General features: G+C 54.2%; 1 protein-coding gene across 1 annotated transcript in view; it reads left to right on the forward strand.

Moving 5' to 3' along the window:
- Positions 1-21303, forward strand: part of RPTOR (regulatory associated protein of MTOR complex 1) — a 331619-nt gene that overhangs the window by 157832 nt on the left and 152484 nt on the right. Inside the window, exon 6 of the mRNA XM_081791320.1 lies at positions 7709-7884. Coding sequence (XP_081647446.1) covers positions 7709-7884 — 176 coding nt within the window. The remainder of the gene's footprint in view (positions 1-7708; positions 7885-21303) is intronic.

The following is a 21303-nucleotide window of genomic DNA, read 5'->3' on the forward strand; positions in this document are numbered from 1 at the left end:
CAGGGTGCGGCTCCAGTTCTGCTTCCCTCGTGGGCACTCCCCGGGTCTGGACGCTCCCCGGGTCTGGACGCTCCCCTGGATCTGGACGCTCCCCTGGCCTGGACGCTCCCCGGGTCTGGACGCTCCCCGGGTCTGGACGCTCCCCCGGCCTGGATGCTCCCCGGGTCTGGACGTTCCCCGGGATCTGGACGCTCCCCCGGCCTGGATGCTCCCCTGGATCTGGATGCTCCCCACGTCTGGATGCTCCCCCAACCTAGGTGGTCCCCAGGTCTGCACACTCCCCACCCCCTGGCCTGGACGCTCCCCAGGCCTGACTGCATGCAGCACTGTGTTACACGGATAATTTGACAATTAATTATATGTCATTTTGCAGTGTCTCTTCTGTTGGCGTTGTCGGCTGTAAGTTACATCTATTATGTAAACCTGTCAGGGTTGCCTCGTTTGAGGTAGATGTTCAGGAAATATTTACAGATGTGGCCTCGTAGGTAAACATACATCTGAATAAACTCCCTTTAGTTATTTTCTTTTGATACATTCATGATTCATCAGATATGCTTGGTCTTGGAATGGCGTGCATGAAACATAAAAAAAAACAAATGATAATCCAGATTCATGAATATAATATACTATTTGCAGCCATCATAAAACTGGGAGCTTCTCCGAAGGTAAATCTAGAGTTTAATCCTTTCAGCTCCCGGCCGGCACCCTGGGATGCAGTGCAGGACCCTGTTCCTGACCTGCTCCCTCCCCCGGGATCTCCCCACCGCCCACTGGGCTGGAGCCCAAGGAACCGAGGTAATGGCCAGGCATCTCTCGCAGAGACCTCGGCGGCCCGGGGCAGTGGGCCTTCTCTGGCAGCCAGAAAAATGGCTGCATTAAACAGGCTGAGCACAGAGCCGTGTTGGAGGAGAAGGGCAGGTGGGAGGCTGCCGGCCCACCCGGGGGTTGGGGGGCGAGCAGACAGGTGGTCTCTTCACACACAGGTCAGAGGCCAGGTCACCGTCCCTGTTCCTCTCCGGCTGTGTATGGTAGCCCGATGTGTGCAGCATAGCACAGGAAAGACACAGGAGGCGTGCGACTGCAGAAGAGAAAATTAAACCGTCTCCTTTTGGAGACAAAACGATTGTCTGTGTTGCAGTGTCAGTCGTAAGGATCGAATTGACACTTACTGAGCCCCGCACCCGGCGGCGGCAAATACACATCCTTTTCAAGCGTCCGGGGAGCATTCCTCAAGGTATAGCATGTCCTGGGTCGTAAAACGGGCCTCGACAAACGTGAAGTAATTGAAATCAGACAGTACGTTCTTTGACCAGAGTAGAATCAACCAGAAGTCAGTGATAGAAACACAACAGAAACACGTCGGAGAAAAATTAACAACGGGTCAGAAGTTCCTACCTGTGTTAGTCCATCGGGACTCCAGAAGGGCTTGTGAACAACAGCAGTGCGTTCCTCATAGCTCTGGAGGCCGGAGCCCAAGACAAGGGGTCCAGCGTGGGCTGGCGGGGGCCCCTCGCTGTGTCCTCGCGCGGTGGAAGGGGCTTCCCTAACTCAGGCACGTGTCCCCCTCCCGAGGCCGCACCTGCCAGCGCCATCACTCTGGGTTAGGATTTCGGCAGCATTTCGGGGGAGCACACACATTCAGACCGCAGCACCACCTCAAGAAGCTATCAAAGGAGAACCAAATAAACCCAAGGTAACCAGGAGAAAGAAAATAACGGCCGTAGGAGCAGAAATGATGGAAAGTGAAAACAGCGAAAATCCACGAAGCAAAAGGCTGCTTCTCAGGAATCATCAGTAACCTACAGCCAGGCCGACGAACGGGGAAGGAGAGCGGAGTCGGGATCCTGCCGCCATTAAAAGAATAATAAGGGAACGTGGATAACGCTACACTCGTAAGTTTGACGACTTCGAGCCGTGGGCCGTTTCCTCTAAATCCACATGCCCGACCAAGATGAAGTAGGTAATGTGAATGGTCCAATAACCACTGAAGACGTTGACCTTGTAATTTAAAAGTTCCTGAGAAGGAAGTCTCCGGGTCCGGGTAGTTTGGAGAGTTCTGCCAAACATTTACAGAAGCATTCACACCAGTTGTATACAGAGCTCATCCAGAAGGTGGAAAGGGGAGGGCATTTTATTTCCCTGATGTCGAAAGGGACACGCAGAACAAACAAAAAAAACAAAAACAAAACACTTAAACCCTATCTCTCACACACTTAGATGCAGAAAGCCTCCAGCAAATAATAGCAGATCGGTTCTAGCAATCTATAAAAAGTTACACTCGACGACTGGGGGGGTGGGGGGATTCATTCCAGCTGGGCAAGCCTGGCTTAATAGTTAAAAAAATCAATTAATGTGATCCAGCGCACCGGCGGACCGGGGAAGAAAAGCCGTATGGTCAGATCAATTGATGCAAAAAAAAAAAAAAAAAGTACTTGACAGAATCCAGCACGCTTTTATGTTAAAAAAGGAAAACCTCTTAGCAAACCAGGATTGGAGGGGACCGTCTTCAGCTGGCTAAAGAGCGTCTGTGATGAACCGGCCGCTGTCATCATACTTCTGGCAGGAGACCGTCTCCCCGCCAGGATGAGAAGCCGGGCTGGGTGGGGTGTCCGCTCCCTCTGTCCTCACTTCACCAGAAGGCAGGACAGGGACGCCGACACCCGCCAGGGAGATGAAGCCCAAACCACAGCGAGGCGTGCTTCACGTCTACCACGCCGGCTAGAACAAAGGTGGGTAATTCTAAGTGCTGGCAAGGAGGTGGCGGACCGGGAGGCCGCACGCTGCTGGCGGGACCGTACGGTGACACAGCCGCTTTGGACGCCAGCCTGGCGGCTCCTCGGATGTTAAACTTAGAGCCGCTGTGTGACCCAGTGATTCCCCTGCGGGCTCGTACCCAAGAGAACTGGAAACATATGTTCACACAGGCAGTGTTCATAAAGCCAAAAAACAGAAGTTCTCTTCTTGAAGTGGAAGGGTGCGGAATTTCTCAGTATCTCCTTTTCTTCGGTTGCTGACTCTCTGGGAGTAGCATTTGGTTATACGTTCTGATGAAGCATCCTCACTGAGGCCCAGAATGACTCCGGAGCACCTTCAAAACTGTCCAGTGGCTAACAGCTAAATGGCTTCAAGCTCTGGTGGTTCATTCGGGCGAGCTCTCGGGGCAACTGTGGGAAGCTTGCTGTAGAGGGGCTCTTCCTCTGCCCTTTGAAGGGCAGCCCCGAGGGCTCCTCCGTGGCCTTCCTCCAGCGAAAGGGACTCCCGTTCTGGGGAACAGGTAGCCCGCAGCCACAGGTACCGCTTGGTTGTGAAGTTATTACCTAACTGCCTGCTACGCGTAAACTCCCGTAAGTCACGCATAGAAAGTGACGGCCGCTACTTTTCCCTGCCGTCTTCAGTGCAGTGTCTGTCCCGTGATAGAGGCCCCGTTCCTGTCTGCAGGGAGCTGGGCCAGCAGCACACGGAGTCCTCTAGAGATCCGTCTCTCTCTGAACCCTGCGCGTCCCTAGGAAGTGGGCGTTGCTGAGTTGAGAAGAGAAGCGCTGCGAGCCAGAAATGGCCTTGTCGCCGGGTAGATGTTATTCTCAGAACTTCCCTCGTTGGAGGCCAGGAATTACCAGCGCGCGCGCTCCTGTCTCGTGTGAGTATCTGTATGTGGAGAAAGAAGCTGCACGGTGTCAGAGTTTTATTTAGAAAACGAGAGAAGCCCCTTCCCCCCGCCGCCCCCCCCCCCCCCGCGGCCCCCAGCAGCCGCACCGAGCAGAGGGAGCGGTTCCCGGCCCTCCTGAGCGCCAGCGACCCACACGTGCGGAACAGTCAGCAGATGCCTCTGCTGGGTCTGCTTGCCGTGCATCCCATCCGAGGACTTTTCTGGACCCTTCCCAAATCCTCCAGAAGGCTCCAGTGAGCTCTGAAAGTCGAAGATTTTTCTTGTGTTCGAGTCCCTAGGTTCCCCAGGAGAAACCCCTTTGGGTAAAGGTGCGTGTCGGGCGTGCCCTTCGGTGAGCGCCGGCTCCCAGCTGGCGCTGTTCACGTCCACGCCTGGGCGGCTCTTGGGGTTCTCTGAGGGAGTCGTTCCCTTGCACGCGGGCTGTTTGCAAAGACTGAGTTCGATTAAAAGGTCACCATCTTGGATAAATACAAAAGCAACACGATGTGTGGGAAATGACCCCTGCACTAAGATAGGTCAGCGAGCCTGAGAAATGATGCTTCGGTGGTGGAATCCTTTGCCTTGAGTGTCATTTAAAAAATGTTTCGGATCCTAATTATCCCCAAAGTAGAGCTTTCATGTGCCTTCTGTGCGCCCGGCGGCATGGTGGGAAGGAAGGGGCCGTGATGGCGCACTTCCCACCGGATTCCCGCTGAACAGCTGTGACAGGTTGCCTGAGACCGTCAGCGGCTAGACCTGCCACATGGTCCCCGTTTACACCGCGCTGCACGGGGCCTGTGAAGGGGTCGGGCTTTCTATCAGTGCCCGTTTTTAATTGGGAAATTTCATTTCTAGTAGATGTACTTGGGATAAAGACGTTTCTCCGTGTACCTGCCTCCCGTCCATCTTTGGCGTCCACCGAGCGCCTCCTGAGCCTCAGGACTTTGCAGGCTGTGAGCCAAATGCTGGGGGGGCGGGGGGGCACGAGGTGCAGACCGAACAGCGTCGCACGGAGGCCCTGCTCTGCCTCGCCACCCGGCAGCGCGGTGGGAGCACCGCCTGTGGACCAGACCGAACAGACTTCTGCACACCTCGCGGAGGCCTCGCGAAGCCCACCGAGCTCCGCCACGGCTGCCGGCTTGCGCACACCCACCTCCTGAGCTCCCTGTGGGTGGCGTTGGCGTGACTGAGTGCTCCCCTCCCGAGAGGCATCGGATCAGGTGCTCAACGGAGGAGCAAGCGTGGGAGAGCCCCGGTGTCCGCACTTGTGGCTGAAGGGCCTGCGCGTCCATTCCCAGCACCGGTAGAGAGGAAGCTTAACGGGGAATCAGACCGTGAACCAGAAAGCTCGAACCCGCGGACCTCCAGCGTCTCCGCTGTGAAAACGGACAGCTCTCTGCAAAGGAAAATAAGAGTGTGGAATCTAGTTTGTACGTAACAGCCGCATCTTCCCACCGAAGTCCCGCTGTGCTTGCCCTTCTCCGCGCCGGACTCCAGGGAGGTTTGCCCGGCCCGCCTGAGCCTGGGCTCCCAGTTCCAGGACCGGGGAGGGGGCGCTCGCACCCAGTGCCGAGGCCCAGAGCGTCCCCACGTCCCTGCCCCAGCCTCTGACGTTTCCCCGAGACTCGGGCCTGAGGGGCTGCCGACCCACCTGGCACCCGGACCCGTCGCCCTTCTGGGCGGGGTTGTCACAGCGGCCCCGGGGAGCCCGTCTCCCCTGGGAAGCAGGTGCCCCGTCGTGCTGAGCTGAGAGCGGGAGCCAAGGAGAGGATTGGGGGCGTGGATCTGTGTCTCTGCCATCTTCGCTTTAAAAACCCAGTGCCTGGTGGCTGCAGCCTGGTGTCAGTATTCGGTGCTGCTGAACCATGAGCTCAAAATGGTTAAAGTGGTCGATTTCATGTTATCTGTGTCTTACCACAATTAAGGAAGAAAACCCATTTTTCTGAAAGTTGTATTTTAATTAAAAAATTTTAATTGCCCTTATTATGAGGTCTAGTAGAATTTCTACGGATTCTGGGCTTAATGCTCCTGTTGTGGACTGGGTTGTCGATGAAACCACAACCTTCACCACCTCCCATTTGAGAAACGTTGAGATTAGAAACAAGGTTTGAGCAGCAGCAATCACGACGGCCCACGTCCTTGGCACTGTGCTGCGTACCAGTGAGTGAGCGCGGCTTCGCGGGCGTGGGATCTGAGTGCGCGGGGGCTGGTGGGCAGAGCCTGCGGGGCGCCCCGTCTGTGCCCCGGGGTTGGGGGTTCCACGGGGTCCCGGAGGGGCCGACGCAGCACGGGGACCGGGAGCAGCCTCGTGCTTGCGCGACCCAGGCGCCGACCGAGTCCTTGGGGGCGCCGTGTCCTCATCGCGGAAGATCTCTAAAAATGGAAATACGGCGTACCTCATGGGGGGCGTTTCGAAAAGCAAATGAAATAGTGAACGTGACAGAGCCTTGAGAAGCGTCAACGACTGTGCAGCCGCGAGGAGCAAACACGGAGATTCACGCTCAGCCCGTCCGAGCAAGGCGCGACGCACAGCCGTGGTCTGCGGGGACAGGAAGGAGTCCTGCCGCTCTGGGGTGGTCACCCAAGGACCCCCGCAGGTGGCAGGAGGCCGCGGGGCCCGCGTGCTCCCAGTCCTCACGGCGGGGCGGGGTCAGAAGGCGCCTGGGAGCTGTCACCCTGCTTCACTTCCTGGATTGCGGACAGGCTGGGTTATGACCCGCGGTAAATAGTTTTCATTCCGCGCAGGTCGGGGCTGTTGGTGAGTGAGTGTCCAGGTACTGGACGTTGTGCTGGCCCACAGAACCGGCATGTTGGGCCCACATCATCACTCAGGGCCGCCGAAGCCCGGGAGACGTGAAGCCCCTCCAGCGGCCCTGAGTGGGCACGTTTTGTCCGCACCTTCCTTGTCCCCTGCGCCCAGCCCCAGGGAGGGCCGCCCTCTGCTTCCCTGCCCCGGCTCCACGCGGTGAGCCGTGGGAGCCCTCGCGCATTCGGCCGGCCGCGTCCCTGAAAATGGCAGCCGGACCCGTGGTGGGTGAGCGGGCCGCACAGAGGTGCGGCCGGGGAGGGTCTCCCAGGCCGTGGCGGAGGGAGCGGGTTCGGTTGAGTGAGGGTCCCAGACGTCGGTGAATTCTGCCGCTCTTCACGAGGGTGCGCGGAGGCCTCGCGTCTGATGGTTCTGTGTGTGATTTTTAAGAAAACTTTTTACTGCGTCACATCATTTTAGATTGACACTCTTAGTTAGATTTCATTTAGTCAAAAGTGAAATGTGTGCACCCTCACCATCGGCAGTAACTAGCGTGGAGCCTTTCTTCCTAAAACTTCAGTGAGCTGGAGGCCCCTCTTCCCGTGCCCCTGCCTTCCAGAACCTCATCGAAGGACATACCAAGCAGATATTACTTTCCCTGCCCTAAAGAGAAATTAAATTCTGCATTAAAACGAAACAAAACAAAACAGAAAAACCCTCTTCCCTGACTGCAGAGTTAACACGCCTGTTAGAAGGACTTGGAGATGTCACATGAGGCTAGGGGAGCGTGAGACCAGCCGGCCCACCGCCGGGCGAGGGGCCGTGTGCTCCCCAGGCTTCCGGCTGTGCCGGGTCAGTGGGTCCGCCGCGCTCAGATTCGCCCTCTGCACTTGGGTGGTGGTGGTGCTGGTGCTGCTCACCCCGTAGGCTGGACGTCACCCCGTGTCAGTAAACACACCAAAGTAAGTGATGCCGGACAAGAGACTGAGTTTTAAAACAGACAAGACACTGAAAGAGCCCTGGAGGGAACTATGCTTGGACGTTGGTATGATCAGAGTAAGGAAGGAGCTACGCACGGAAAACCGTAAAGAACTGATGTGCCAGGGACCCGGCCTCGCAGTGTCGGGGGAGGGACCTTGGTAACAAGCGGGAGGCCGCACCGCCCCAGGGGACTCCACCGCGGCCTCTCTGCAGGGCCTCAGGAACACCCAGGTGTGCAGCCTGCCTCGCATCTCGTCTGGGGCCACATTTCCAGCTGACCCTGCACTTATCCACTACCCCTAAGCCGCTCTTTGCCTTCAATGTTCCCCCTGCAGGTTGCTGCCATTAACCCGAACCACCCGCTCGCGCAGATGCCCCTGCCCCCGTCCATGAAAAACTGCATTCAGCTGGCAGCCTGTGAGGCCAACGAGCTCCTGCCCATGATCCCCGACCTCCCGGCCGACCTGTTCACGTCCTGCCTCACCACCCCCATCAAAATCGCCCTGCGCTGGTAAGTAAGTGGCTCCCGCTGCGTCCTGGGGTTCCCACGGGGGTCCCGAGATGGGTGTGAACTCAGCCTCCCGAGGCTGAAGCGTCGGGCGGGCTGCACATGCGGCCGGCCGCTCTGTGGTTTCCGGGTGCGCCCTCTCCACACCCGACACCCGAGGGTGTGAGCTTTGCACACCGGTCGCTCTGGAACACAGGCTTGCGTTTGAACGCAGGGAAGGCCGTTGTGACGAGAAGAGCCATTTCGCCCCAGGCTACAGTCGGAGTCTAATCTTTCAGTTGATTCAGGAAATCCAAATTCTTTCCTGCCTCTGGTCTTTGTAGAAGTCCAGAACTTTCCAGAGCACGACTGAGGAAATGGGTGGGCCTTCCAAACGGTGGAACCAGCACTTAAGTCCCGCCAGTGACGTGGGACCTGCCACGGGACGCGGGTGCTCTGGCCCCAGACCCAGTTTGCCAGTTTTCTGCTGCCGGCCGTCCCGTTGGCTCTTTTAGTCTCTATTTTCCATTTTATGTTTTGCTGAGAAGCTTGTCTAGCTGTTGTCCAGCCGGGAGAGGGACACACGTCCGGGAGGCATAGGGGAAGCACACAGCTGGTGGGTGGTGTTCACTGTCTGCTGGGTGGGCCCTTTCCAGGGCTTTCTCCGAGGGCGGCCTGGCACACAAACCCACAGACCCCCCGGTCCTTCCCACGAGCCCAGAGAAGCAGCTGAGACACGTGTGGACCCTGGGGGCTAATATAATAGCTCAGCAACAGGCCCCTGGGGAGACCCCTGAGGGCCGGAGCTGCTTGGTTGGACAGAAGCTAGAGCAGTGTTCCCAGTCCGCCCAGGCCCCCCGGTGAGGTCGACAATGCTGGGCTGGCGGAGCAGCTCCCCTGGGGGAGCAGCTCCCCCAAACCCCGCCCCCCGCATCCCAGGGCTGGGGCTTGCCCCACGGAGAGCCTCCTGCAGGGTGACTTCCCCGTGAGGAGTCAGCAGTGAGGGAGCTGCCCAGAGGGGCTCCTAGCCGCCCAGCTCAACCGCCAGCTGACAGGTCCCCCGCTGCGCCCCGAGAAGCAGAGGTTGACCCTGAGGGGCACGGCCAGCGCGGGACAGAGCTGTGGAACGGCCCCAAGCAAGTTGTGTGCACATGATGGGGATGAAGGAAGGAAGACTCTAGAAGCAGTAGGCAGGACTGCGAAGCGGGAATCTAAGGAAGAGCCCGGTGGGGGCAGAGGTAGGAAAACGATGATGTTTGGAAGGAGGAACACGGCAGGTGGGATCTGTGGCAGGAAAGGGATCTGTGGCAGGAGAGGGGGCCGCAGCCCGCATCAGCTGGAAGGGCGGCCGCAGGAGGGAACAGAGGGCAGGCGACACAGAGAGAAACGGGCGCTCCCGTGTGCAGGGAGAGGTCGGCAGAGGTGCCGCTTCCTGAGGGTGACACGGACACGTTCTCCAAACGTGGAAAGAAGCGGAAGCTCAGGCCAGGAGGACACGGGGGCTCCGCACCGTCACCCACCCCCCTGCGGGCGCAACTCTCTCAACGAGGCTTTTTATTCACGAGGCCGGTCCTGAGTTTTTCTCCGTAACTGTCGGTGCTGTTTGGCGGTCGCCAGGAGAGGAGGAAGGGCCGTTTAACGTGATTCTGTTCATCATCCAGGAAATAATTAACTGAGTTCCGCTGTGTCCTGAAAACCCGCACTAAGCGCCATAGGAGACGCGAAGTTGTCCTCACAGATTTACAGTCTGGCCGAGGACACAAGCTGCCTTGAGGCGCCTGAGTGTCGCGGGCAAGCGTGGCCGGGGCTCCCGTGTGCCCAGGGGACAGAGAATCTCTGAGGGCCAAGGGGACGAGGGAAAGCGTCCTGGGGGAGACGCAGCCCGATGGGGGTCCCCGCAGGGGGCCGGGTTTGAAGAGGAGCAGAGGGGCATCGCGGACAGGCGGCTCACAGCCCCGCCGGCTCCAGGGGTGATGCGCGTCTCTGAGAAGAGCAGGTCATCGGCCCAGGAAGCTGAAGAGGTGTAGGTGAGGTCAGGGGTGGACCGGCGTCGGACGTGGGTTGCTCTGAATGCCGAGCCCCTGACCTTGATGCGGAGGACTGACGGGGAGAGCCCGGGGGGTGTTTGCGTGGGAACGTGACTTGATAAGAGCACCGAGGCAGCTACTCTCCCAGCCCGATCCGGTCCCCGTCCGATCCCTCCCCGTTGACTCCCGAATGACGCCGGGAGCCAGGTGTGCCCAGGCCTCTGCCCGCCCTGGGCCGGGGCTGTTTGCGGGGCCTGGCACGGGGCATTTGTGCGGGTTTTCGGGCGGGCGAGTGGAGATGCATGCAGGGAGGGAGGAAGGAAAAGAAAGCAAGAAGGGCCTGAGCGGGAATCTTCGGCCCCCACACCTGCCCATGTCGCCGCCCCCGCGGCAGGCGGATGTCCTCGCCCGTGTCCCCGACGTGCTCCCTTCCACCCTGGTCGGGAGGGACTTGGCGCCCCTCACTCACAGCTGGGTGCCGTCGAGCCCGCCCTCTGATCGGGGAGCGGGCCTCACTCCGCCGCGACGGGACGCGTTGTCTCGGGAGCTGTCTGAAATCCTGTCGGGAGTGAGGCTGTAACTAAAGCTTGTAAAAGTAACGTCTGGTGGGAAACATAGGGAGAAGCGGCTGCAACTTACATGGTTCCCGTCGGGGGGGCTTCGGAATCAGCGCGCCAGGGTTGCAGGCGGTGGTCATCAGCAGGGTGTGTGGAACAGTCGGGCACTGCCTGGCGGGTCTGTCTTCGCGGTAAGCCACTCTCTGCCTAACGGATGAATCAGATGGCGGCTGCGCGGTCCTTAGCCCGTGACGGCGACAGACCACGATCCTTGGAAGACTCGTCAGGCGAAACGTGTGCTCGTTTGTAACAACCGGTCAGAAACCACCAGCTTGTCTTAAATGGAGAAAGGAAAACAGCCTGGTGGGTAGCACTCATTCGTATTTCCAGGGTTAAGGTTTGGTTTCTCATTTGCAGAGTCAGTATTTTCCAACTTAAAGTAGGATGTACATTCCTTGCAGAAAACTTGTAAAAAGTAAAAAGAAGGGCGCCTGACTGGCTCAGCTCATGCCGTCACGGTCCGTGGGATCCAGCCCTGCGTCAGGCTCTGCGCTCACAGCACAGAGCCTTCTTGGGATTGTCTCCCCCACCCTGGCCCCCACCCTCTGCCTCCCCTGCTCATGCAGGCGCGTGTGTGCTCGCTCACTCTCTCTCAAAAGAAGTGAACACATTTCTAAAAAATGCAAAAAGAGAATGATCATTCAAGATTTTACCAACTTCAACACGCTCAGTGTTACCTGTTTGCTATATTGCCTGTTAGTCTCTACTTCTACGTGTGTACATTTCTGCACGGATGTAATGAGGCTAAAATTTGCAGTTTCTGCTACTTAATCTTTAGCATTATAATAAATTTATCCTAGACCACTAGAAACTGTTAGTAAACACCATTTGTCATGACCGCATAAGATTTCACTTTATTCACGTTCCCTGTTTTATTTAACCAAAGCCTAGGGCTTTGGCATTTAGGATGCTAGTCAGCAAAGGTAGGAGAGCCCACAGTAACTCAAGGATGATAGGGGTCCGCTATGCTCTTCTGTAAAGGGCCAGATAGTGAATAGCTGAGGCCTTGGGTGCCCGAGACCCCAGCTCTGCTGGTAGTGTGGGGGAGCCGTACGGACATGGACAGATGAGAGGAGCTGTGTTCCCGGAAAACTGTTTTGTGAAAACAGCCACTGGACCCTACTTAGCCAGCTCGTGCTTTTGAAAATGGAACCAGAATCTTAGTGTGCGTGAGACCACTGTCCTCATCTACTGGTCAGGAAATACCCTCCCTCCGTCCTTCGTTCTTGTGTGAATAAGACGATGGTTTTTAGCAGCACTCACTCATTATATAAGGCACAAGTGGAGAAGAGTACCGTGTGCTTTACGAACGTACCACAGCCTTGCTTTGTACGTACGAAACGCGTGTGTGGTCGTATTTGGTGGCAAGTGTGTTTGTGAATCTTATTTGATGATGAAGTCGTTGTTGGGAAACCTGGTTTTTGGATTTGCTTTTCGTGTTTTGCTTCAGTATTTCTTATTTTCAGAAATCGATAGTGTCAGTAATTCTGAAACGAGCCAGTACATTATTCCCTATATAAGTGATTACCTTACTCAGCATGTATATCAACGTAGTACAAGAGTCTAAAATACAGGTTTTCTTTTGGCTTTTTCTGCGTCTTTGGTGGCAGAATTCCATTTTAAATGTATTGTGGCTATATTTGTGTACTATATTTGTGTACTACTGAAAATTATAACCCAGTGGCACTTAATTTGCTATAAACTAGATTGATGCCTATTACATTGTGCAGCATGTAATCGTATTGTTTATTAAAGAAAATGATAGACATTATTTTGGTTTGAATAGAGGTCAAGGAACGTGTTTCTCTCCTTTCAATTAAATTGAGGAATTTCAGGGAGTTTAAATGTTAATGACACCAGATTAATGTATACTCGTCCGCATGGGAAGTCTTGCCCTCCTGTGTTTACCCAGCGAGGGAGGCAGAGGAGACAGGCAGGCCCCAGGCAGGCGGGCGGAGCTCAGCACGCGGCAGTTTGTGGTGGCCCGGACGCCGTGCAGTCACGTTAGCTGCTCTCGCCACCGTGATGGTGACGTTCCAGCCAAACGTAAGAAAGAGTCGGACAAGTCGTGATGACTCAGCAGAGGAGAGAGGGCTGACACCTCAGCCCCAGGAAGGAGAAAAGCCAAAGACAAGTCAGCTGACTCACGGAGCAGAATTTCGGGACGCAGAGAGGCCCAGGCGCCAGGCCCCCGTTGTGTGTCCGGCCGGGCTGAGCAGAGGGCAGTGCCTATCCCATCGCAGACCCTGCCTGTGACGTTTGCTTTGTATCTTTCTTAAAGACTCGGCCAAGACTCAGAGTTACCTTTACAGACAGAAATCCTTGCTGGTTTTTGATGATAGGGTTAATGGTTCTCTCTAGAATTTTCTAAAATACAGCTTCTTTGCTGGAGAACAAACTTCCTGCCTGAGCATTCAGTGCTCGTGTGTTGTCAGGTTTTTAGTTCCTTTTAAAAAATTGGATACGATGGCTCTGCCTTACTTCTCATGTCTGAAGGTGGAGACAGTCAGAGCCCCTCCCAGAGAGTGAGGCCACGGAGACACATAAGGGAGTAAAACGCCTCGCTCTGTGTGTTGGGCCTTAGTAGTAGGTAAGTTTAGTTGAAATGGTTTTCTTCTCGGGAGGCCTTCACAGTACGGCCTCAGCCACACTCTGGTCCTGCTGCATAAGCCCCACGGGAGCTTCCAGAAACCGTCAGGTCACGTGATTGGTCCCGTGCCCACCTCCAGGCTGGACCACGTATTCTGACCGTTGCGGTCCGGTGCCGTGCTCGTGAATGTGAGTGCCATAATGTGTCGTCACAGAGCTCCACATGCAGAAACCTGGCGAATGCTGCTAGGAGAGACGGCGGAACGGGAGGGAACGGCAGGGCTGCTGACCCCCGGCCCCTCCGCCCCCTCCCTGGCTCCGACCCCAGACCTAGTCCTTGGGCTGCCACGGGGGCCAACACTGATGGGTCCCGTGGGGAGTCCATTCAGCAACGAGCCAGAAATGTGGGGACCCTTGGGGACGGTAGAGACCCCTGGGAGAGGAGACAGGAGGCCGGGTGGACACGGCGGGGTAGGTGAGGACGGGAGGGCGCAGGCGAGGGCAGTCTGAGGGCAGGCGTTCCGGCCGTGCGGTGGCTCCTCCCCACACCGTCCCTCATGGGCACAGAAGGAGGCAGGGAGGGAAGGACAGGTGACCAGCTGTCCTCTGGGGAGTAGCCTGCACCTGTAGAAGGCAGAGGAAGAATTCAGAGCGAAGGTGACACCGGGAACGTGAGGAGGAGGCAGGCAGTTAGGGACACAGCTCAGGCGGAGATACGGGGCGTGCAGAGTGTCACCGATGGGCTAAAGAAGGTAGCAGGTGTGCTGACCAGCAGCACGGCGGGCGCGGCGGAGGGCAGCGAGGCCTGGGCCCACCCCAGACACAGAGGAAGAGGGAGAGGCCAGAAGGTCGGAGTGCGAGTTGGAAGTCGAAGACGGCTACGGTATCGGTCATGGAAACTGCGCGTGCGATTGGTCTGACATGGGAGACAGAACCACCAGAATAATGAAAATAGAAGGTGTCATTTTCACACCAGGAGAGACCATTTCTTCCCTCTAAAGGAAGGTAGAAGAAAGAGAAGAGAAAAGCACGGTGAACAGAAAGTGTGAAACAAAGCGGCCACAATAAGTCTTGCGCTAAAAGGGTGGTCTGAGTGAGCCGCGTCTCTCAGAGGACAGGGGTTCTGTGCCCCGTAAAATTCCCCGTGACACGGCAAAGCAGCCCCTCGTCCACAGGACACGTGTTTAAAACACAGCATCTGAAAGGCTGGAAATCGCAGGATGAAAGGAGAAGTATGAGCCGAACGAAAGCTGAAGTGACAGCTTTATAAGCCAGGGCAGAGCCCGAGATGAGACGCGTCGAAAGGGACAAAGAGCAGTGTTTTATGGCGGGAAAGCGCAGGCGACGAGGAGACACGCGGATGGGACTCTGCACCCACCCGACAGCGTGGCCCCGAGCCGTGTATGATGAGGACGGAAGGAACCACGGACGGAAGCAGCAACTCAGGAATAAAGGGACCGAGGCTCCCAGGAGTTGGAAAGTAAGCCAGATAGATAAGATTTCAGTGACAGGATTGATTAACTGGGTGTAACAAAGGCAAACACAGGATACACCGTTCTGGCACACGTGGACAAGTCACAAAAACAACCGTGTGCTGGGCCACAGGGGAAGCTTGAATAACCCCGGAGAGTCCACACCGTGTACACTCTGTTCTCAGACCACTGTGCAGCGCGGTTGGGGCTCAGTAGTGGAAAAATAGGTGGGAAAAAAGTCCTGAAAGCTAAAAAATCTTACTCTTAAAACCGTTAGATTAAAGAGGATATAACGTAAAGAATATCGTGAAATACTCGAAGCTGAGTGACGGTTTAGCAGAGCTTTTCCTGCCCGTGGGATACAGCTGAAGCAGGCTCAGATGTAGTATGTACAGTCAGAAAACGAAGGTTAAATCTAAGGAAAAACAAACATCCCCCCTATAGAGCCGGGGGAGATGCCACAGTCTGCAGAGAGGAGGCAGCCGGTACCTGTCATAGCGTCTTCACGTCCCCAGCACGTCTGGTTAACGCCCCAGAATTCTACGACAGGAGGGGGCGTCTTGGGGCTGCCCCCGTCTCCATACAAAGTCGGACCGGCACTCTCAGTTTCAGCTCCGGCCCCGGCGCCTGGGCCTCTCTGCGTCCCGAAATTCCGCGCCACGAGTCGGCTGACTTCTCTTTGGCTCTTCTCCATCCGGGGTTGAGGTGTCCGCCCTCTCTCCTCTGCTGAGTCGCTGCGACTTGTCCGACTCTTTCTTACGTTTGGCTGGAACGTCACCATCGCGGTGGCCAGAGCAGCTAGCGGTACGGCACGGCACCCGGGCCACCGCAGGAACCGTCTCAGTCGGCCCTCGCAGCGGGCCCGTGGGCAGGGACGGGGACGAGAGAGCCGGGCTTCGAGCCCCAGCGGGCGCTGCAGGCTGCCGCGTGCTCCGCCCGCCTGTCTGGCGCCTGCCTGTCTCTCTCTGCTGTGATTTTCTCCCCGGTACTCGTGCCTGTCTGGCTCCTTTTCTTCACTTTGATGGCCATGACGACGGAGGGAGTTGAGATCCGTGTTTCAGTGAAGGCCTTCGGGCCTCACTTAACTGGGGAAGGGCTACCCCAGGCTCTTCGGCAGACATCATGCTTGGCGCAGCAACTTGAGACAGCTTCCCGTCGAGGCCGGGAGCAGGCGAGGACTCTCTCTGGCACTCCTGCAGGCCTCGGAGCCCTGGCCGCCAGGAAGGCCAGATAAGTAAGTAGTGGAAAAACACAAAACTGTGTAATCATCCCCGTACAGCATGGATCATCTGTCATACTTCATTGATTGGGGGATGCACATTTTCGCCCCCGGACGTATCTGAGACCACCCCCCCCCCCCCATCTCGTGGTAAATTACACGCCCCTTTAATTTGCAGCGCCGTTTCTCCTTAGCGGGATATGGAAATGCCTCCAGAAGTCCGCTTAGAGACGTGCACTGGGCCTTTCTTGTTGCACAGCTTGTGAGATAAACTAGCCGAAGGTTCAGCACTCGGGAATCGTGGGTAAAACACCAGGTAAGCTGCAAGTAGTTAGTGAACTGGTTTATATACACCAGCAGTTACTGATCTCAAAATCATAACGGTGTTTGTAGATTTTAATTGGAAAAGTATACAACGTATGGTCTTTCTCTGTAAGACCAGAGAAAGAAAAGCACATTTAACCATAAGTAGAAGAAAAGAAATTTTTAAAAAGGAGAGTAATAATGAACAGAAAACACTCCAGAAACAATCTAGAAATCCTGATAAATTTGAAAAGCTCGATAAAATTGTCGACACTCTCTTTGGATGGTCGAGAAAACCAGAAAAGAGGCACAAATTACCTATATCAGAAGTAGAAAAGGGAGCATCACCACAGGCATTAAGAGGGTTAAAAGGGGATCCTTTTAAGTAGGAAGGACTTTATTCCAGTAAATTCTACATCTTAAATGAAGTGGGTGAATTGCGTGAAAGACACAAATTACTGAATCTGACACGGAAGGAAATGACAATCTAGAGAGTTTATACGTCATAAAGAAATTGAATTACAGGTAAAAGCCTCACGAAGAAAACTCCAGGCCCAGATATTATTACCGATAAATTCTTAAATGTTTAAGAAAGAAATAACACCAATTCTTCTATGAACGCTTTCAGAAAATAGAGGAAGTGGAACGTCTCCTGTCTCGTTCCAGAGGCTAACTTGACCCCCAAGATCAGAGTCACACAAAGACTGTATAAAGTGGAGGCTGGGGGGAGGAGGACTTACAGACCAAGATTCCTCATTAACACAGATATAAAAATCCTTAACAAAGAGGCGCCTGGGTGGCTCAGTCGGTTGGGAGCCCGACTTCAGCTCAGGTCATGATCTCGCACTTTGTGGGTTTGAGCCCCGCGTTCGGCTCTGTGCTGACAGCTCGTGGCCTGGAGCCTGCTTCTGATTCTGTGTCTCCCTCTCTCTCTGCCCCTCCTCCACTCAAGCTCTGTCTCTCTCTCTTTCTCTCCAAAATAAATAAATCCTTAACAAAATATTAGCAAATGAAGCCTGTGAATATACAGAAAGAATCCAGTAAGGTTTATCTCAGGAACACAGGGTTTGTTTGTTTATTTACCATATGCATATCACTACATGCGATCCGTTGCAAGGTACAACTTACTATAAATGTATTCATTCTCCTTTTCCAGAGTTAAAGAGAAAAACCATATGATCATCTCAATAGACGCATAAAAGCATTTGACGGAATTTGACACCCGTTCATAACAAACCAGTCCAGCAAACTAGCAATGGAAGCGAACACTCTTAAGCTTATAAAAGGCATCTCAGGAGAGCCTGTAGCTAACATTGTACTTAATGGTGAAAGGTTAAATGTGTTCCCCAGAAGGTTGCAAACGAGACAAAGATGTTCACTCTCACCACTACTGTTTATTATAGGGCTAGAAGACGTTCTAGTCGGGGCAGCGAAGCCAGAAGAATATAAAAGGGCATACAGATTGGCGAGGAAATAAAGCTGCTTACTCACAGACAACATGATTGTCTACCTAGAAACTCAGGAGTGGCCAACAAAGACGTGGCTGGAACTCATTCATTTTAGCTTGGTTCTAGGGCATCAGATGGATACCCCACCCCACATCAGTTGCCTTTCTGGGTACTATTGACAAACGCTTGGAAACTGAAATTTAAAGATGATTTGCGGTGTCATCAAAGTTCTGAAATGACTTGAGGATGAAGGTAACAAACCACGTGCCAGACCCGTGCGCCTGAAGCCACGGAGCGTCACGGAGAATGACCGCAGCGTACGTGGAGGATTAGACTGTGCTTAGAGAGTAAAACAACGAGCGTTTTAGATCTGCTCAACTTGATCTGTGTATCCAGTTCAATCCCAGTTAGAATCCTATTTCTTAAAGAAATTGACAACTTGGTTTTATCATTATTTATTTTTAACAGTTCCTGTTTTGCTTCTTTTAGAGAGAGCGAGCGAGCATGAGCAGGGAGGGGAGAAGGGGGGATGGCAGGGGGGAGAGAGAGAGAGTGAGCGAGTCTTACGCAGGCTCTTCGTTCAGCACGGAGCCTGACTCGGGGCTCAGTCCCACAGCCGTGGGATTATGACCTGAGCCAACAATTCAAGGGTCAGATGCTCAACCAACTGGGCCACCCGAGCACCCCGACAAGTTGATTTTAAATCCTATGTAGAAATGCAAAGGGTGTAGCCAAAACCGTTTCGAAAAGGAGGCACGTTGATTTATTTCAAGACTTCGTATCGAGCCGCGGTAATCACGACTGTGGCATTGGCTCACGGACGGCCACATAAACCAACAGAACGGACCACAGAGTGCAGACGTAGACCCACACGTATATGATCGGTTGAGTTGGGACAAGGATACTGAGGTGGTCTGATGGGGAAAGGACGGTCTCTTTAACAAATGGTACTGGAATAATTGGCTGTTCATTCAGGAAAAACAAAATCCCCAACCTTGTAAGCAATTAACTTCTGATCTTACACAAGGTAGAACTATAAAACTTGTAGATGAAAACATAGGAGAAATTGACGATTTTCTAGACGTGACCCGAACAACACAGACCATTAAAAAAATCGATCAGTTGAAGCTCATTAAAATTAAAAACTTGTGCTGTTTGATAGACACTGTTAAGACACCTTTACAATACGTTGTCTGACAGAGACCTGCATAGAGAATATAGGAAGACCTTTAAAAACTCAAGAAAACAACCCAGATTTTAAACAAATGGCCAAATGATTGGGTGGATGTTCTACAAAGAAGATACGGGAACGGCTGACGGACACAGGAAGGATGCGTGGTATGTGTTGCCAACGGGAATGCAAAACAGTACAGCCACTTCGGAGATCCGTTTGGCCGTTTCTAATAATGTTACATGTACAGCCCGTCAGTTCCATGCCTACGCAGTGACCCGAGAGGAAGAAAACCTGTGTCCACAGAAAGGCGTGCACGTGAATGTTCCTAGCAGCTCCGTTGATGATACCCAGAACCTGAAAAGACCCAAATGTCCATCAGCAGCTGAACAGATAATCAAATTGCTGTCCGTCCATGCAATATTACAAGCTATTGATAACAGACAGAATGAGTGAATCTCAGAAACCTTGTAATGATTGGCGGATGAACAGGGGGAGTGCCCAGTTCATGATTCCGAGACATCCCGAGAAAGGCTGACCACAGCGAGATAAAGCGGGTGGGGCTCGCTGGGGCAGATTCAGGGCCGGGGTGATGGCAGGTGAGACACATCTGTCTGCTGCTTCAGACCATGATCTGAAAACGGGTGCGTCTCACTGTATGGAAATTGCACAGAATTAAGTTGATTTAAGTGGTTTTAAGTGCATAGTGTGGAGTGCAGAAATAAGAAACAGGCTTAGATTTATGCCACAGTACTCTTTGGTGAATTAAATGCAAAATAGGCATATGAACGTACGTCTACACATATGCTTAAATAAAAATATGGAAGGACGTACATTTAATAGACATGGGTGCCTGGGGGGTGTTGAGAAGGGTTGGGGGTGAAGGGGAGAAAAATAGAAGAGAAGGTACACCCCAGCGACAGCACGTTCCCCGAGTCGTGGGCTCTGGACAGTTCCTCAGGACGCTTCACAGGGTCACGCATGTGACCCACGCTGGCTGGACGGCGCTTTGTGAAATACCTGCATTCAAATCGTGTCTCCTTCGATCGGTCCTCAGTATCAGCTGACCACACTCAAGTACTGTCCCGAGGCTCAGTGACATCCATAATGCTACAAGCTAAGACATAATGTTTTCAGAGCTACTGCCTAAATATCGACCTATTTGACCAAATTTGGAAAATCGGCTTATTTCCTGGAGAGGAGTGTTTTCTGGAACGAATTCTGTTTTAAAGGGCGGTTGCCTTTTTCATTTTGGTTCATGTCGGAGCTTATTTAGCTCACGGCAATTGACTGTTGGCTCACATCCTGTCTTCTCCTCCAGTGTTTGTCTAACGAGAGAACCAGGGGATGCGTTGTCTCAGGCGGGATCCCCAGGCGGCTCTGTGAGTCCAGGAGTCTGGTGAGAGTTCGATGCGCCGGCGTGGAGCGTGGATGGAGGACGTGGCATAGCAGGCGCGAACGGCGTGTTCTTTTAACAGAACGGGAACGTACAGAAGATAACAAAGATTATGTGCGGTTCAGCGCACTGTGCCGCAGAGTCATCAACGTGGTTCCAGGAAGTCAGCTTGGGCTGAAATGATACTTCTAAAACAGCATTTGCCCCGCCAGCCTCGCTCCCCACCCCTCCACGCCCTCCTGGTCATCCTTGGCCAATGGGAGGAAAGTCCTTTGTCCTCTGATGTTCAGATGCCGTCGTCACTATGTTCCAAATCCGTTTTCATCCCTGTTTGACATCCTACCTGCAGAGCAACTGAATTAGCCTCACGTTTGAGAGAACAATGACCTGTTAACTATTTATTTGCCTGTTTGTATCTTCTTACTAAACCTCTGGGCCATTGTAACGGTGCTTTGACTTCTTATCTGGTATGTGCGGCCAAGTGTGCACATGTCTCCGTGTGTAATCGGGGATACGAAGCCGCGTCGCTTTCAAAGGTCTAATGTGTATGGCTGCACGTTTTATAGTGGACGCTCGCGACTCCCGTGGGCACGGAGCAGCAGTCACTTGGTTTCCTGCAGAAGCCATTTCTTTCTCATTCTTGTGCTTAGATGGGATTCCTGGTCCCTCCTGACTAGCATCTTTTGAACTCCAGAATCATGGGACCATGTGCAACCCGTGCATGTGGGTTTACAATGGTGTGAATTAAGCCGCAGGACGTCAGCCTCTTTGGTTTTCTTGCTCCTTGTCACTTGTGCCCCTGGTGTGCATATACTTGACATGGAACAGTTTGAACCAGAGACAGAGGGCCTGTTAAAGCGGCCGCGAGGCCAGGCATCGGGCACGGGTGTTCAGCACTGTCAGCCGGTCGTTGGAACAGCCTGACGCTTGTGTGTTCTGCGGTCGAAGTAACAGCTTCTTTGGAATGCCTGTTCGGTTCCAGGTGGCCGTAGAAGTCCTTGCACTGCACAGGTTTGGGAGACGGAGTCCCTGCCCGCCAGCCGGAGAGAGTCTGCAGGGGGACAGCTCCCTTATCCGTGCTGCTCTTGGCGCGGAGAGAAGGACCAGCGTCCCTCTGCCTGCCTCGGAGCGGGCGGCATCGTGTTGGCTGTGTGTTGTCAGTTCTATCAGTGAGAAGGTGGCCACGGCATTCTGAGCAGAC

The sequence above is a fragment of the Panthera onca genome, chromosome E1 (genome assembly GCF_046562875.1).
Source record: "Panthera onca isolate mPanOnc1 chromosome E1, mPanOnc1 haplotype 2, whole genome shotgun sequence".
In the NCBI taxonomy this organism is placed as follows: domain Eukaryota; kingdom Metazoa; phylum Chordata; class Mammalia; order Carnivora; family Felidae; genus Panthera; species Panthera onca.